The 18284-nt window shown below is 36.4% G+C and overlaps 3 protein-coding genes and 1 long non-coding RNA gene across 4 annotated transcripts; 1 reads left to right on the top strand and 3 right to left on the bottom strand.

The window, feature by feature from the left end:
* Positions 1–2379: 2379 nt before the first annotated feature.
* On the bottom strand, positions 2380–3694 carry LOC145572435 (uncharacterized). Its single transcript, XR_014096850.1, has 3 exons — positions 3377–3694; positions 2874–2989; positions 2380–2572 (listed from the first exon to the last, which is right to left on the bottom strand). It is a non-coding gene; the product is annotated as an uncharacterized LOC145572435 (long non-coding RNA).
* A 3115-nt stretch (positions 3695–6809) lies between these two features.
* Positions 6810–7493, bottom strand: LOC145571208 (protein FAR1-RELATED SEQUENCE 1-like). The gene is made up of 2 exons (XM_081630278.1): positions 7272–7493; positions 6810–7094 (listed from the first exon to the last, which is right to left on the bottom strand). The coding sequence occupies exons 1-2, from the start codon at positions 7491–7493 to the stop codon at positions 6810–6812; spliced, it is 507 nt and encodes a 168-aa protein (XP_081486404.1).
* A 1288-nt stretch (positions 7494–8781) lies between these two features.
* Positions 8782–15613, top strand: LOC145570545 (uncharacterized). The gene is made up of 12 exons (XM_081629668.1): positions 8782–9143; positions 9648–9863; positions 10021–11172; positions 11452–11574; positions 11806–11987; positions 12082–12313; positions 12411–12620; positions 12877–13005; positions 13147–13215; positions 13932–14054; positions 14740–14790; positions 14894–15613. Exons 1-12 carry the CDS (start codon positions 8907–8909, stop codon positions 15068–15070), a joined length of 2901 nt encoding a protein of 966 aa, XP_081485794.1. The 5' UTR covers positions 8782–8906; the 3' UTR covers positions 15071–15613.
* Positions 15614–15741: 128 nt separating this feature from the next.
* LOC145571209 (expansin-A32-like) lies at positions 15742–17936 on the bottom strand. Its single transcript, XM_081630279.1, has 3 exons — positions 17783–17936; positions 16425–16731; positions 15742–16071 (listed from the first exon to the last, which is right to left on the bottom strand). Exons 1-3 carry the CDS (start codon positions 17934–17936, stop codon positions 15756–15758), a joined length of 777 nt encoding a protein of 258 aa, XP_081486405.1. The 3' UTR covers positions 15742–15755.
* Positions 17937–18284: the final 348 nt, after the last annotated feature.

Below are 18284 nucleotides of genomic sequence, written 5' to 3' on the forward strand. Positions count from 1 at the left end.
GTCCATTTTTAATCACCCAAATTTAATGGAGCTTGCCTAGAGCCAAATGCTGAAGTGTTGCTGTTTGCCAGTTCAGATTTGTTTTCATCAAACTATAAACACCAGTTAAACATTAAATGATTCCAACTATATTCTTTTTTATATTCGTGTGTTCCTTTAAAAATGAAGATAGATATCCATAAACACATTGGCCTTCTTATAGGTACTCTTGACAATAACATGTTGCTTTATGAATACAGATTTTAAGGGATTCTCTTACATTGATAGGTTTACTTTATAACATGTGTGTCAGTAGTACGATTCACACTTTCAATCCATTAAAAAATTATGTCAGCGGTGTCAACTATTCAGATTTGATGGGATTCTTAATTCATTACTTTTAGACTAGAAGTGGTATTACGTGTAAGTATGGTCTAGGAACACGAATTTGTCATTTTATCACGAATGAAATATATTCACAATCCAATGGTGTTAATAATGGTAATAAGTGGTATGCACTATATACACACTAAAGTCAACTATCCACATACTAAAGTCCACTTATAAGCATTAGTGGAAGGCCTTGTTCACACCCTAAAATCTACGTTTAGCCATGATTTTTGGAATGCCATGAACACTAAATTCAACTTGTTGTTTACTATTTACATTCAGAATTCAAAGATAGATTAAGTGTTCGGATGACTTTTTGCGCTAAGAATTAGTCATGGCTCGCTATAAAAACCCACATTTCAGTTCGTTAATTATTTCATCATAACATTCTTCATCTTTTCTTTATTTCATCACACCGTTCTTTTTCTTTTCATTAAGTTAGCATAACTTGTGTTCACAAAAAATGGAGTATGAAGGTCTTCTATGCACTATAATAACATTCAAGAACAACATGAACAACCGACTGGTAAGTTATAATATGAACATTCATCGGTATACTAACATTCATTCCTATACTAAAATGCCAATTTCGTTTTTTTTTTAAAAAGTGATTATGTTACGATTGTCATTGTATAGGCACTTATTGCAGAGTGGAGACCGTTAGTTCGTCAATCTTCCGATACCGTAAGAGTTATGCGAGGTAATCGCGGGCGTGCGTGGGATGTAACTATCCTTAGGGTTGATGTTCCATCTACTTGACCAATGATTCTTCAAGGAGGAAGGGATACATTTGTTGTGGATAATGCCATTGTTGCCGGTGAGATTTTGAAGTTCTATTATGCTGCAGGCGGGTTATTTTACGTTCGCATTTATACAGCAGAGAATGAGGAAATGCTTACAAATGCAAGTGCCCTATAGACTTACAAATCGTTCGCGTTATATTGATCTTGTATTCTCGAATAATGTTTGTTAAGGGGAGAATAATGCTTGTTGAGGGGAACTTGTTTTATTATCCTGTTTATATTTCACATAATAACAACGTTGTTTGATGTTTAACTCGAAATATAGTTGTATGTTTCCGCACAATGTCTCTATGTTACTAGTGGTACCCTATCTAGTTTCAATTGAAATATAATTGTATGTTTTCGCACAATGTCTCTATGTTACTAGTGGTACCCTATCTAGTTTCAATAGTACCCTACATTATTCCAATGGTACCCTTTATGGGAGCAATGGTACCCTGCAATGGTTCCAATGGTCTAACCCTTGTGAGTAACCCTTCATGCTTTTAGCAATACCCTTTAACTTGATAATGGTACCCTATACTTTTGTAGTGGTACTCTTGATTTTTATAGTGGCACCCTTAACTTGTTAGTGGTACCCTTTACCTTTGTAGTGGTACCCAGTAATTTGATAGTGGTATCCTTGAACTTTGTAGTGGTACCCCTTGAACTTCCCTTTAACTTGTTAGTGGTACCCTTTATCTTTTAGTGGTACCCTTTAACTGGAATTTTAAAGTGGTTCCCTTGAATTGATTAAATGGTTCCCTTAATTTGATTTATTGTTACACTCACTCTTTAATTGGAGTGTCATCTCTTAGTTTGATTTATTGGAAAACCCTTTACACTCTTTAATCGAATTTTAATTGGAGAGCTCACTACTACAAAATTGGCCAAAGAGACCATATCAAAATGGCCAAAGAGAATACCTTAGTGGTGGTCTCTAGCTCACAAGTCTCTTTGACCTAAGAAACCACTTCATCGACCACATATTTAAAATAGATGGTCTCAATTTTTGAAAATTTGAGATCACTTATTTAAAATAGGTGGTCTTAGTTTTTGGCACCTTTTTCAAATGGATGAAAACTGAGACCACCTATTTCAATTAAATGGTCTCTTTCTTCTTTTTTTTTTTTAAAAAAAAAAATTTATTTTTATTTTAATATATACTCCGCTTATGATTTCAGTCAAACAAAAATACAATTCATTAATACGAAAATTATACACATAGTTTAAACAAAACCAATCCTAAAAACTCATTAATAAGTATTTGAGTACAATCAATATTCTATCCAAATTTATACAAAAATCATACTTAAAAAAACTCAATAGCGCTATAATCAAGGCCTTCTAGTATCTTGTGCAGCAACCTCATGCCAACCAAATAATTCAACAAGCAAAATAATTAATCTTCACTTTTTATCCTGAAAAATTTTCAAAGAGATTAAAAATTAGCACACAATTATTAAAAAAAATTATACAAACTTGTAAGTAAAATTACACTAACCTAGAAAATAAAATCAAAATTTAACGCCTCATTGTATATGATGAAAAATTCGATTTTAAGAACAGTAGAATATAGAACTAACATATTCTGTCAAAAGCGTGAAATTAAGACTTAAGTAAAAAATAAAAATAAAATAAAAATAAAAATAAAACCCTGATTTGAACACTCCCAGAAATTAAAACAGATCCAAAATCAAACCAACAATAAATTGAACTTACCAAAAACTAGCACCAAATTGACGACGAATCTTCAACAAAAACTATCTAAAGCAGTATGTATTCAAGTTGAAAATTCAAGCAAAATTGTCCACCACTTTCTCATTCTCCTCCATTTCCTACAAAATCAATCAAACCCCATAAATATTAACACAAACCCAGATTCCAAAATCAAGGAAATTGAAAAAAAAAAAAAATCACCAAAACATCAAGATTGTTTCTCAGATGTGTCGAGGTCATCGGAGAGACAGTTGAGGTTTCCGGCGGACCACCGTAGAGTGACGGTGACGGTGAAAATCGACCAGAAAACAAGCAATTAAATGGAGACTACATATATCGACATGCAGAAACCCTTAAAACTCAAAATAAAATTACCCAACAAAAATTCGAAAAAAACTTAAATTCGCATCGAATTATATATACAAACACCAATTAAACCTCAACAAAGACGCTCGAACCTCAACAAATTCAAATCAAACCAATCGGAATACAAAAAAGGTACTTACTTGGAAGAAAATTTCTCGCTTGGTGAAACAAAAGGGAATTAACAATAAAAACCCTAAAATTTTGATAATTTCGAAAAATTGGGGGAAATTAAACTTTGCCCTTGCTTTGCCGAAAACAATCACATCAGAGCTAAGGTTTATTTCTTGGTTGATGAAGCTGTTGAGAGAAGAAATAATAGAGATGAGAAAGATAAGGGGCAGATTTGAGAGGAGAAAGGGGCTGAATAATACGAATTGAAGTATCTATCTGTGTATTTTAGGGTTTGAGCCTTTGAGGGAGGGAGGAGAGAGAAGGAATCCGTGTAATACAATTTTATTTTATTTTTTAAAGAAAAAAAAGACCATATATACAAGAGAAGTGGTCTCTCCTCTTTTTTTAATTAAATAAACAAATAAAAAGAGAGACCATTTATATAAGAGAAGTGGTCTCTCATTTAATTAATTAAATAAACAAATAAAAAAAGAGACCATTTATTCAAGAGAAGTGGTCTCTCGTTCTTTTAATTAAATCAACCAATAAAAAGAGAGACCATTTATTTAAGAGAATTGGTCTCTCCTTTTTTTAAGAGACCATTTATTTGAAATATTTGGTCTCTTGAAACCAAGAGACCACATATTTAATTAATGGGTCTCTTACTTAAGGTCTCTTTGGCCAATTTTGTAGTAGTGGTTTATCGTAATTCTATTAAAAGGTTCCCTAGATAAATTAAATTAGTAAATAGTTGTAAATTTTTGATGGCCCTTAAAATTTGGGATTTCTTACAGTTTGTATGAAAAAAATCAGGGTTTTGCAATGTAATGTCAAAAGATGGCCCTTACAATTTGGGCTTACAATAAATGACCCTTTCTCTAAATTTGTATGACAGACAATGGGGTTTGCAATTTGACCTTACAATTACAAAACATGACATCAAAATTAGTCACTTAGCATAGTAGTCTATTTATGTGATGCATGAGAGGGTGGAGTCACCGGCGGCCGAGGTCGAGGTAGTATAGGAACGTGGCCACCTTGTCTAGATGAGGCAGCTGATAATGGAGAAACAGGGGTTTGCCATCCATAAGTTCCTGAAGGGTACTGACCCATGGGAAATTGAGGATATGGAACATAGTATCCCTGACGAGGAGAGATTTGGGATCCTTGAAAGTTTTGACCACCACCGACAGCCGTAAAGTACCTTATAGAGCCGTCCCCATCCTGCAATTGAATGCCACCAACACATTGAGGACTGTGAGGAACCATATTATTCATCATCTGCATATATATCTGCATATATGGTGCCTGCATGTAACAACATATTAAAGAAATTTATGTATTCTCCAAGTGCAAATGACATACCAGAGAAGACAATGTTCTATAAGGATAATTGAAAACAAAGACGGATAATTAAAGGCCCCGCAGTTTAGTGATTACAGCATCACCCTCAACGGTGTCAAGAAATGGAAAAGTCAATGACCGCACTATTTTGGACAGTTAAACTATAATAAGAAGACCACAAATAGCAAGCAATAGATGAACCGAAGACGTACTGTTGCAATTGGATGGAAACAAGAACACTAGTACACCACCATCTTAGTCCAACCAGTTGAAACAAGAACACCACCAACGGTCGGCAACAAGCAAATATGTAAACAATTAAGGCAATACTATTCAGAATATGTAAAAAGCCTACACAATACCAACATAGACACACCAATATGATGACAGACTGACAAGTATAAAAAATAAGGCTACTCATATTCAGAATATGCCTTATTAGTAATAAGGATTGAAGGACTTGAAGGAATACTTACCCCATTTGAGGAAGTTTGAGTTGTTTGGGCTTCTAAACCAGCCATGTCATTGCGTTGTGTGTTCTTGCCTTATGTGTTCTTCGTTGTCTTGGCCTTCTTCTTTGGTTTCTTGAGAAATGACTTTTACCTCAAATCAGTGGTGCGATGAGCAGGCCTCTTTGGTAAGGGTGGGTATTTCACATGAACATCTTGCTCTTTAGCAGCTACCCTATTACCATCATTGCCATCACCATGACCCTCACAGCTACCTTATCTTAGAGTGATGGGGTTGAGTCCTTTTCTTTCTCCATACAAACCGAAGATGGTGTTCCTACATCTTGACCACTTTTTTTCGCAAGCATTGCTAACTTCTCCTCCACTTGCAATTCAACTAACTATAGTGCTTGCATCACCACTGCAGTAGTTTGAATGGAACTCGAAGCTTTCGAACACACCATACCAAACCTGACCATCATTTTGTTGTACCTACACACTTCCTCAATTTTGCTTGGGTCATGATAGCATAATTTCACCCTTGTGTGCTTCCGTATCACATCTTTCCTCCACCTCCGGAGAATATATTTTTCTGGTATCTCATAGTAATTATTAATCTCATAAACCCTTATGATGTGACGATAAATAATCCGATGACACTTAAAGTGGCGACAATCACTAGTTACGTGCTTGGTTGAATTGTCAAATGAGAGCTTGTACTTTCTCTTTCTCTTAGACGGCTTTTCTTTACACGAATTTTTTGGCTTGTACCACACTCTATCCTCCACAATGTGCTCAGTTACTATGTCAGAAACCCGATTTCGATGGATCTCGCTTACATAAATTATACGGCTGCACTCTCGTTGCACCTCCTTAAGTTTTGCATCCGTATAAATCTTCTAAAATATCAACTCAGCCGGGAAATCAGTGTAAGCTTGCCTCAAATACCTATCATTATTATCATCCGCCCTTTTCTCACTTGTGCACCTAACTTCCAAGGCATCACAATATCTTTCCATAAACTCAGACAACATAGTATGCTTGCTCAAATACCCATCAAAAAACCTGTGAATACTCTCAAACCGTTGAGTTGTTTTCATGTCGGCCCAAAATAAATGTTTCACAAAAGCAGGCACCTACATATTGCGTTCTTCATACAACCCTGAATAAATTTAAATACAACAACTGAATAGGGTTTACACAGTTCACAAAATCTAGGATAAGCTAGGTATTTTATGCACCAGTTAAGGGAATTATGAACCAACTAACCAAAGATCTACATTTGCCAGCTAAACAAGCACCAGAAGCATATGAACATTCTTTCGTTCAACTCAGTTTTAATTACATGGAAAACCAAGACCCTCCAACTCAAAGCTACATAATTCAGATATCCACAAAGCATCACAATTTCCACAGAGCATCAACATCATACTCACAGACTAGTTCAGATAGTACCAGCATAGTCACAGAACATCATAATTAATATTACAACAAGAATATAAACATCAAAATATAAGCAATAGCACATCATACAACCACAATATAAGCATCATAATATAAGAATCATCACATGTAATCTCATAACACACCATCATAATATACAAGGATCATAATTTATCAGAATCAAAATTAGCAACTACAATATAACAACAGTAGAACAACTGTGATTCTATTTATAACGAATAAAGAAGATGCCTTCAAGCCATTCATCATCTTCAATTTCATGCTTCTTGATTACTTTAGGCCAATTAGCCTCAAACTTTTCACAATCAAGACTATCATAAATTGCATTCTCGAGATCATCATGAATTTCAGTGTAATTACTTAGCTTCCCAAGCTTCTTGGCAAATTTTTGGGTGATGTGCCGAATACACCATCGATGAATGGTTCCTTTCATAGTCACTTTCAATGCTTTCCTCATTGCCGGATTTTGATCCGTTAAGATCTCAACAGGCTGTTTTTCACCCATACACCCCAACCAATTGGAGAATACCCATTCAAACATTTCTGCAGTCTCACGGGACACCAGAGCACATCCGAACAAGACGGTTTGACCGTGATGGTTCACCCCCACAAAATTACAAAATAGGAGCTTATACTCATTGGTCAAGTAAGTTTAATCAAAACATACGACATCTCCAAACTCCTTGTATGCAACTTGGCTCCTAGCATCAACCCACAATACATCTTGGAGCCTACACATATCATCCACACGATGGGTATGGAAAAATAGTGGGTTATCATCCACCATTCTTTTGAAGTAAGAAAACATTGCCTTTGCATCACCTTCCTCAAATAATATTTTCCTTTGCTTTGCAACCTCATCATGCAAATCCTTTTGAGTAAATTGCATCTCCTCTCAGCCATTCCTTTGACGGGCCATACAATTGTATATCTTTGCAATGGGAACACCCGCCTTGCGGTCATTGAATACTTGTTTAAGAATGTGCGAGTTGTTGGTTTAGAACTTCTTCCTAAACTTAGTGATGTTCTTGGACTTCCCCGGTGTTGGCAAGTGACCTTTATGTTCTAGAATGACTGAATCAATTACCTAATCACCACCTTCGTTCAAATTTGCGCATAATTTCACCAGGCATTGCACTTTTTTGCTTTTTCGTTTTACGCAAACTTCGTCACATATTTGTGAATTTGGAACAAAGCGTGACATCAGTTTTCTTGCTTCTCCTACCAGGTATACCATAATATTCACAAGTCCATGTCACACTCCGCTTGTCCTTGGCATTAGATCCTTTCCCTATTGTGGCTCCACTTGAACGCACTACACCGAAACCTTCTTGTTTCTCATAATCCCTAAAATATGAGTCTATATTTTTCCAACTATCAAAGATCATTCCTGGTTTAGGTGGAGAAGGGAAGCCTCTACATTTGCAAACTCTTCGATCTCGAAGCTTGTAGCCACACGACTCTTTCTTTTGGTTGGAGTCTTGTATGACTCTTCACCAACATTAATCTTCAACGAGTAAATTAATTCAAATATTTATTCAAACAAATAAAAACTACAGCCACTACCATGAAACAAGAGTTTGGTTGAGAGAGTGTTTGTAACAAAGCAACAACACATAAGCCAAACATGCAAAAGTTAATTAATACTTATATCCCTCCCCACAATGCCCCTACACAGCCCACTAACACACACAGACACACAAACACACACTACCCTGCCCTACCATATAAAAAACACACACCTTGCATAGCCATCTGCCCTACCATCTAAATCATACACATATTGCATGCCCTAACATCTACCACACAGAGCACAGAGCACAGAGCACTGCCTACTAGTTAACACACACAAAAAGCACTACCATATTCAAAACCTAAACTTTGAATACATTGAATAAATTGTGACCACAACTTTAACTATGACTTTCCATTGAAAAGTGATGCTTGCAATGCATCCCCAAGGATATGACACAACCCAATACAAAGAATCCAATACATATAGTAATAAAGAATCAAATACATACGGTAATAAAAAATCAAATACATACACACAGTGATAAAGAATCAAATACATGGATAAAGCCTGGCACGTGTGAATCAAAATGAAAACAAAATTGTTTCCGTTTGGAGCACCGATTTACACTAATATATCGGATGTTATTAAACGCAAAACCCCTAAAAGTCTAAAACCCTTGAATTTTACATAAACATTCAATTTTTGTCAAATTCAGAACATACAAACAGAGAAGGGCCGACAAGCAAAGCTTGAACCCAAAAACCCTTTCTTTACTCGCCGGAAAAAATGGTGAAGTCGTACCTTCGCTATGAACCAGCGGCAACTTTCGGGGTGATTGCTTCATTGGAGTCCAACATTAGCTACGACAGCTCCGGCAAGTTCCTTCTCTCTCCTGCTCTTGAGAAGGTAGGTGTTTGGCAGGTTCGTCAAGGTGTTTGCTCCAAGACACTCTCTCCTTCTGCTTCTTCTCCTGGTCCTTCTCTTGCTGTCACCTCTATTGTCGCCTCCCCGGCTTCCGCATTGGTAATTACCCTCTTTCTTTCTCTTTGTTTATCAATTTGATTGTGTTTTTGAATTGGGTTTTGGTGGATTTGAGAGAAATGTTATCTGGGTTGAGTTATTTGATGATTTGTTGTTCAGTTTGTTTTTCAGAAATGGTGTTTTATTGGGGAAATGTTATTGCATTTGAATTGGGTTTGTTGTTGGAAGAAATGGGTATTTTATTTGAGTTGCTGTAAGATGATATTTTGTTGTTAATTAATCGAATGTGGTGGGTTTTTCCAGTTTATAAAAAATACTAAGTATGTATGTAGGAGCTATGTCTTGCTAGTATGATATTGATGTCAATAAGGTATAAGAAGGTTGAACAGAAGTCAGGAACAGGATGGAATTTGAAATCGTTGATGGGTATTAATCGGTTTCTATATCCTTTGTGGGGAGGGGGAGAAAATGAATGTGTTTAGCTAATGCTGATTTGATAGGTTTGCTCTGGTTGTTCTTCATTTTTGATAGTTTTTGTTCTTTCAGGTGGCAGTTGGGCATGCTGATGGCAGTATAAGAATATGGGATTTGAGTAAGGGAACATGTGAAACAACATTGAATGGACATAAAGGAGCTGTTACTGCACTTCGTTACAATAAGATTGGATCGATGTTAGCGTCTGGTGGAAAAGATAATGATATTATCTTGTGGGATGTGGTTGGCGAGACTGGCCTTTATCGTCTTCGTGGGCACCGTGATCAAGTTTGTACATCACTCTTTTATCTATTATTATAGGATTGATACTGGCTTATGTTTGTTCATTTGATTTCTTTTGAGAAATGTTATGCTTTTTGTCGTTTGATAGTCTCTGTAAGCATTGATGTTCATGTATTTACCCTGTTGGTGTTACAATGTTTAGGTGACAGATCTGCTTTTTCTCGATTCTGGAAAAAAGCTAGTCAGCTCCTCAAAGGACAAGTTTGTTAGAGTTTGGGATACTGAGACCCAACATTGTATGCAAATAGTTAGTGGTCATCATAGTGAGATTTGGTCTATAGATAGTGATCCAGAGGAGAGATATGTGGTAACAGGCTCGGCAGACCTTGAACTTCGATTTTACACTGTAACCAAGCATGATTTGGGAGATGGAGAAATAGGTAGTTCTGATCATAAGGATTCTGTAGACAACGATCTTTCATCAGCTCGTAACAAGTGGGAAGTCCTGAAGTACTTTGGTGAAATTCCGAGGCAGACCAAAGACCGAGTTGCAAATTTAAGATTTAATAAGCTTGGTAACCTTTTAGCATGTCAAGTGGCAGGTAAGACAGTGGAGATATTCCGTATGTTAGATGAGGCTGAGTCCAAGCGCAAAGCTAAGCGCAGAGTTCATAGAAAGAAGGAGAAGAAAGACAAGAAAGAGAAGAAAGAAAAAGATCCCTCCAAAAATGTGGCTGAGGGTACAGATATTGGAGATGGAAAACACACTTCTCTAGAGGAGAGCAGTCCAACTATTGTAGTCTCTGATGTCTTTAAGCTTCTTCAAATAGTAAGGTCTGGAAAGAAGATTTGTTCCACCTCTTTCTGTCCAATCAATCCAAAGAACTCCTTGGCCACATTAGCCTTGTCACTGAACAATAATTCTGTAGAAATATATTCCATAGGAAGTGATTCAAGTACACAGACACTGGCTATTGAGCTCCAAGGTCATCGTTCTGATGTTAGAAGTCTTAGTCTCAGCCCGGATAACTCTCTTTTACTGTCAACAAGTCACAATGCAGTGAAGATTTGGAATCCCAGTACCTGTAACTGTCTTCGAACTATTGATTCTGGCTATGGACTGTGCAGCATGTTTGTTTCTGGTGACCAGAACAAGTATGCACTTGTTGGGACTAAAGGTGGAAAGATTGAAATCATAGATGTTCCCAGTGCTACATGTGTGGAGGTAGTGGAGGCTCATGGAGGCTCTATTCATTCAATTGCTAGCATGCCCGACAAAACTGGTTTTGTTACTGGTAGTGCAGACCATGAGGTTAAGTTCTGGGAGTATCGCCGATTGAAGAAGTCTGGTCACGTGAGTTCCCTGTGCTCTTCATCTTTTCCATTCTTACCTTAAAATTTCATCTTGCCCATCGTGATTGTCAGTTGTTATCTTGATAAGAACTTTAGGTGTAATAGGACCTTTGGATAAATATTCAGTATGTTTGTTTTTGCTGTTCTCGCGTATAATTTTATTTGTTATTACAAACATGTGATCTGCGACTGAATAAGTTACCCTGTAGTGTATATATTTGTGCAAACCAAGCTGCCTCTTTTCTTGTTTGTATAAAGAAGTTGCTATTCTTACTCATAGGACTTGGAGCGCTTAACAGTGTCTAATGTGAGGACAATGAAAATGAATGATGATGTTTTGAAGATTGCACTGAGCCCAGATGCAAAGTATATTGCTGTTGCGTTGTTGGATTGCACAGTAAAGGTCAGTTTGTCCTGACTCTTTTATCTGCTTGTATTTCTAAGTGCAAGCTTACATAGTTATTTTTACATTGCTTATCGAATAGGGTGTAAAATTTGATAGCATCTTTGCATCTTCTGTGCTTTCACGTTATCTACTGATTTCTCATTTGATATGATCACCCCTTTATTTTTATGAGGCCTTCCTTGCCTTATTAGTCGTTTGTTATATTTTCTGATGTGTGAAATTTTCTAGGTCTTCTTTGCGGATACACTGAAATTCTTCCTTACACTATATGGTCACAAATTGCCTGTATTATGTATGGATATATCATCTGATGGGGATCTGATAGTTACGGGGTCTGCAGACAAAAATCTAAAGATTTGGGGTTTGGACTTTGGTGACTGCCATAAATCGATCTTTGCCCATGCTGATAGGTACTTATCTTAGCCTATTTTGACAAAACACAAAAGGCATTTTATAATTCCCTGGTGCTTTACTTGACTAGTGAGTCTCTTTTTCCTGTGGCAGTGTCATGGATGTGAAGTTTGTTCCTAATACTCACTATGTATTTAGTGTTGGGAAGGACCGGCTTTTGAAGTACTGGGATGCTGATAAGTTTGAATTGCTTTTAACTGTTGAAGGACATCATGCTGAGATATGGTGTCTAGCACTCAGTAGTCGTGGTGATTTTATTGTCACGGGATCTCATGATAGGTCCATAAGGCGTTGGGATCGCACTGATGAACCATTTTTCATTGAGGTACTCCTCCATATTGGCCACTTTGTCTGATGATGAGGCTTCTGGAAAGCTTTTAGTTTCTTTTTATTAATTTAACTGTCATCAACATCTTTTGTAGGAAGAGAAAGAAAAAAGGTTGGAGGAGATGTTTGAGGCTGATCTTGACGGTGCATTTGAAAATAGACATGCCCCGAAGGACGAGCTTCCTGAGGAGGGTGCTGTGGCATCAGCAGGAAAGAAAACTCAGGAAACCTTAACTGCAACTGACTTGATTATTGAAGCACTGGATTTGGCAGAAGCTGAAACGAAGCGTATTGCTGAATATAAGGTAATTGTACTGTCAATGATATGTTGATTAATTTGCATAATGATCATTCAAAGTACATAGAATCTTGCCTTGCAAAACATTTGCATGGTTGGTTCACTGGCTATGCCAAAATTTACAATGTCAAATGTCTTTTTCTTCCTAAGTTAATTGTCTTCTTTGTATTTTTCTTTCCCATGTGTATTAGTGAGTGAATTTATACAGAATTTCAGGAAAAATTGAAATTAAGTCATTTGATTTATTAAATTGTGATGTACAGGAGGAGAAAACAAGGGGGGAAATGGCCAGGTTTCAGCCGAACATACTTATGCTTGGACTTTCACCCTCTGATTATGTTCTTCGCTCAATTTCAAATGTCCGGCCCAATGATCTGGAGCAGACTTTACTTGTACGGACACTTCTGATTAACTTTCAGATCTGCAGTTTATATTCTGATGTTGAATATTTTCCCCTTCACCAAAGTTTGCGGTTGTTGGATTCTGCCAGTGGGTATATGGTTTTCTTAACCTTCTTTTTGAATTGATTGCAGGCAATACCATTTTCTGATGCTCTAAAACTGCTTTCATATTTGAAAAATTGGACCTCAAATTCTGAGAAGGTCAGATCTCATTCATACTGATACATTCCTATTAGATTGTTTATATCTCATTTTATTGAATGTTCTTTGTTTCTTGGGTCATTTATGCACATTTTAGTTTCTTGGGTCATTTTTGCCCATTTTGTAGACTTAAACAGTCAGAAAAAGGCGAAGAACATTTTTTTGCTAATATTAAATGTTAATCTGTGGTTGCTCATTGTTTTTCTGCTAATGTGTATTTAACTGCCTAGTTGTATTTTTGTTTTTGCACGTTGTACATGTATATGTCAAACAAGGTTATTGACAATATCTTCTGTTTCTAAGTTTATGAAAATTTTGTACAGATTTCCTTATTTAATTTTTTTTAGATATGGAGTATTGATTATATTTCCTTAATGTTCATTGATTGTTTAACCCCATCAAATTCATCATTGTGAAGAAAAGAGGACACCAAAGGTATAAAAGAAGATATTAAGTCTTGTGATCATGTTAAGTGCCCAGTAAACAAATATTTCTTCCTTTTCTCTTCACACACAGTCACACACACACAGTCACACACACACAAGCACATATACTCTTTAATCTTAATGTACTTGATGATACTTGGAATGTAATCATGCATCTTGGAACTTTGGAAGTATTTTTCTCTGTTTGTTGTTAACCTCTTTCTGTGAGGAGGTGCACATTGGAAGTCAATATTGAGGATCAAACATTGACGCCACAAATTGCAAATGCAGGTTGAGCTCATTTGCAGGGTAGCAGTAGTATTGCTGCAGACGCATTATCATCAGTTAATAAGCACACCTTCTGCAAGACCAGTGTTGACTGTTCTTAAAGATGTCCTGCATTCAAGAGTGAAGGTATCCTATGATCTAATACTGTTGATTCCTGCAAGCTTTTATTAATGTGTTATTTTAGTGGGCTCTTAGCTTGCTCTTCTTATTTTCATTCTGTTCATGTATTTGTACTCAAGTATGTACACATTATAGTTTAACTACTGATTGTTGATGAATAAACTCAGTCCTGGTCACCTAACTTGGGTGGTAAAGTTATCAAAAATTTGCATAGCCATTGAGTTCCAACCTTGTATATGTGCTGCTTGTAGCCAAGTTGAGCAGTATAGTGACTTTTGAGTGTTTTAGGAACTTTTATGATGCCTGTTTCAGGAGGCGAGGCTTCCCCCTTTCCCTCAGGCTTGCATACCACCGTCGTTTCCTATGCATCCCTGACATAGCAAACCAACCTGACCCAGACCTGAACTTAACCTGAAATCGACCAACTTGACCCGAAAAAAAAAAGGGATTAAGATGTTACTTTTTATGATTAACTAATTTACTATAGACCTGTATATGACCCGACCCAGCGTGACCTGTCTCAGCCCGAACTGAAAGACTCATCACCCAAATAATCCATTTGGCACCTTTGTATATGCGGAGCTATCAGCTTGCCCTTTCTATGGTATTTGGACATTGAGAGTTTTAGATAATCTGGTTATTTGTTTCTTCTTAGTAAATGATGCTTATCAATATCTAATTTATGTATCAGGATTGCAAAGATACTCTTGGCTTTAACCTTGCTGCAATGGACCATCTCAAGGTATGTATATTCGCAATCTTATCTATTGAGGTCACCATTATGCTGACACTTGTGCAATAAGCATGTCAAGCAAGGAAACTAATTCTTTCATGTGCTATTTCAGCAACTAATGGCTATGAAGTCTGATGCACCTTTCCGTGATGCTAAATCAAAGTTGCTGGAAATCCGTTCACGACTTGCAAAACGAAATACTGGAAAAACAGACACGAGAGAGGAACGGAAGAGAAAAAAGAAGCAGAAACAGGGAAGTGATGGGCATGCTTGGACTGTTGTGCGATAAGGGCAGGATAAAGTCCGGTAGAAAAGTAGCGAATGCATTTGTGCAAGGTAAGTTAACCGCATGCCCCTCTGAACATTCAAGTATTCTTAGGGCTATCCTATGCTGTATGGGGAATGTTATGAACTGAAGACATCTCTTTGTACGGTATTCTGATGTGATGTTAAAGAAGACGGAAAATTGAACTTGGCACTGATGATTTGGTGGGTTTTTGGTCAACATTGAGTTTGATACCATACATATTGTACTGGGAGGTTTAAGGCTTGCATGGCAATCGGACTTGTGGGATTTGTGCTTATAATACACAAAGGACAAATCTATTCACCTGCATATGTGTTTAGAGGAAATCACCCTCAAAATGGAGTAATGCGAGTGACACAGAATTGAAGTACTGCATAAGTATATGCGCAAATATTCTTCTTCTAGCCTGAGTTTTATTTATATTCAGTTTTTGCTTTCTCAGTTTCTCACTACATGAATTCACGTCATCGTGTATATATTGAGATATTGAAGAGTTTTGGTGCTAAATAGAGCATATATTTTTTCCCTTTTTCTTTTTTCTTTATTTATTTAAATTTTGCATGCAAAATTATAACTTTAGAGCAGATAAACTAGTGATTATATATCAGCGTCAAACTTCAGAAGGAATTTGGTGTTAGCTGGTGAAGAGCGTAAGCTTCGGCAAAATTTATCTGAAGTTCTTGCCTTCGTATGTCTGACCAAACTGCCAAGTGTTTGGGACAACATGCCATGAAGTAGACTTCTTGCCATCGCTGGTTCTGACTCTGAAGGTAATTGATTGCCCTACGTAATTGTCATCGCTCTCCCAGTTTTGGCCCCAGTTGCGCTTCATTGGTTTAAATGGCTTACCCTTATCTCCCTTTATCATTACGCTTTCTACATCTCCTGCATCTGCGACATTCCATATCAACACCAGCAGGTAGTACGGGTTTGAATGCGGAGATATGCTGAAACGGATTCCTCCTGTTCTTATGCATGGAACCCTGCATGTCATGCATAAACATCCGATTCAGTTACTCTGATTCTCTGTTTCATTAGTTTTGCAATATGGAAGGAAAAAAAAAAAAAAAAATTGTGGTAAGTCATGTATCAACTTTGCAGCTTTACGAGCTAAATAAAGTAGAAAATAATTTATATTTTATGAAAATAAAGCCAGTGTTTGAAAGTTCTCAAGCAGATTGATTTCTTTTGAAGTTTTGTAAATCACTTCCTAGCTCATTGCTTCATGAATAGCGACTCAGCAAAAATGCAGCGTATGAGGAGTTAGGATTCTTAGGATTTAGGATAGTGTGACAAATAATTCCGAAACAAACAGAGTACTTCATGAGTTACAAACCTGCGATATTTAATTGGGACAACGCCAGCCTTGTACTCACCAATTTGAAGAAAGGCTGGTTGAGTGAGATCAAAATGCTCCTGGGGAGGGCTGCACCACCCTCCGTCAGGGCACCAGTTGTTGCCGGTTATGGTGATGGTGGATGCACCAGCTTTGCAGCCCTTTGCAGGCTCTTCACAACTGAGCTCATAACAAGAGCCACAAGCTGCTCCATTGTTGAACAATGCTGTGCTTATAGCTGCAGTTTGCACTCCAAACCCCCCTTTGCCTTCTTTGGTTGTTATATCTCCATATCCACACGCTCCTTCTGTTTACATTCAAATTAACTTGATCAACTTTCATATACTCTATGCAGATACGCTCACTCCTAGAATTAAATTTTAAAATAATATTGATAGATCTTATTGACCATGTATAAATTCATATCGGAGGAGAGTTTGACCACATACAAGTCCAATATGATTTTTCCTAAAACCAATTTATAATGAGAGTAATAGCTTACTAATTTTAGGTGTTTATATTTTTTCCTCTACTTATTTGATGTGGGACAAATAATATCATCTTACGTGAGTTATGTTCCTTTTTGAAAAATTAAATTGTTAACATTATTAGGAACAATAGCCTTATTATATAGTACAAGTTATGTTCCATTTAGGAAAAATCATACTTGACTTATGTTCCTTTTGAAAAAATAATTGTTAACATTTCCTCTATAATCTTTTATTCTGAAACATCAATAATAATGTCATATTGAATTAATGCTTAACATTTCATTTTTCATTTTAAAGAGAGAGAGAATTTCATGTAACACATATTTTCATAGAAAAAGGTTGTTCATTCTCATATAGCTATCTAAATTCACCTTGCATGCGCAATCTATGAACACACATGCATATTTTTGTACTCAACGGAATCTAACTACTTCCTCCGTTTTTTAAATATTGCATCACTTACCTTTTAAGGAAGTTTCACAAATATTGCAACTAACATATCCATTTTTAAAAAGAAAATACTTGTGTTCACACTACAAATACCTTATATACTCCACCTTTTAACACTTGATTCTTTATAGTTATATTTACAAATCACATGGGCAAATTTGTACTTTTACCTTTCTCTCTCTCTCTTTTTTTTTTATCCCATTATCAAAAAATTTATCTCCAACCCATGCAATATTAAAAGAGCGGAGGAACTATATAATTTATAAACAATAACAATAATGACGAGACTATTAAAATAATCCTTCCGTTCTCTATAAAAACTTCATGCTTAGCTTTGGAACCTTTTGTAAAACAATTATTGTTTAAATAGAATAACTTATAGAGATGGAAGAAGTAATAATATGAAGAACTAATTACCAAAAGTTCCCGAGCCATCTGGGCTACCGTAAAAGGTAGCCCTACCGATTCTCCACGGACCAGGCCGGAAGTTTGGCCTCTTGGCATGAACATTAGAGACAAACACCACAAGAAATAACACGGCCAAAATGTTGCCTAGAAGAGACGACTTCATCGTTGATGGCATAGGATTTTTTTTACCCGTAAATGAGGCAAGGATGGTTGAAATAGCTTCATTTGCTATTTATTTTTCTTGTACTATGATTTCTTTATATAAACGACTCTAAAATTTTGCTATATTCAGCTAAATTTAGTTAAAACAACACATTGTTGGTAAGCATGTTTTAGATCAGCCTTTGTTTGACCATTATTATTGCTGTCCATCTAAATTTAAGCCTTTTCATGCATTGCCTAAGTTTGAATGTTGAAATTGACAATTTGTAATATCCCAAATAGTTTTGAACAATGCTTTGATGAATTGTAATTATAAATAAAGGAGCAAAACTCTAGAAAAAAACTGGTT

This window comes from Chenopodium album, chromosome 12, assembly GCF_948465745.1.
Source record: "Chenopodium album chromosome 12, dcCheAlbu1.1, whole genome shotgun sequence".
Taxonomy (NCBI): domain Eukaryota; kingdom Viridiplantae; phylum Streptophyta; class Magnoliopsida; order Caryophyllales; family Amaranthaceae; genus Chenopodium; species Chenopodium album.

Bases quoted from the DNA above. Each gene is read 5' to 3' on its own strand.
- LOC145571208 (XM_081630278.1), bottom strand. From the start codon at position 7,493: ATGCAATTTACTCAAAAGGATTTGCATGATGAGGTTGCAAAGCAAAGG. The intron at 7,095-7,271 runs GTATGTTTTGAT...GGTGAAAAACAG, and splicing joins ACAAGGAGTTTGGAGATGTC to CCTGTTGAGATCTTAACGGA.
- LOC145570545 (XM_081629668.1), top strand. From the start codon at position 8,907: ATGGTGAAGTCGTACCTTCGCTATGAACCAGCGGCAACTTTCGGGGTG. The intron at 11,988-12,081 runs GTACTTATCTTA...TTCCTGTGGCAG, and splicing joins ATCTTTGCCCATGCTGATAG to TGTCATGGATGTGAAGTTTG. The intron at 14,791-14,893 runs GTATGTATATTC...GTGCTATTTCAG, and splicing joins CTGCAATGGACCATCTCAAG to CAACTAATGGCTATGAAGTC.
- LOC145571209 (XM_081630279.1), bottom strand. From the start codon at position 17,936: ATGAAGTCGTCTCTTCTAGGCAACATTTTGGCCGTGTTATTTCTTGTG. The intron at 16,732-17,782 runs GTAATTAGTTCT...GAATGTAAACAG, and splicing joins AGATGGCTCGGGAACTTTTG to AAGGAGCGTGTGGATATGGA. The intron at 16,072-16,424 runs GTTTGTAACTCA...CATGACATGCAG, and splicing joins GTCCCAATTAAATATCGCAG to GGTTCCATGCATAAGAACAG.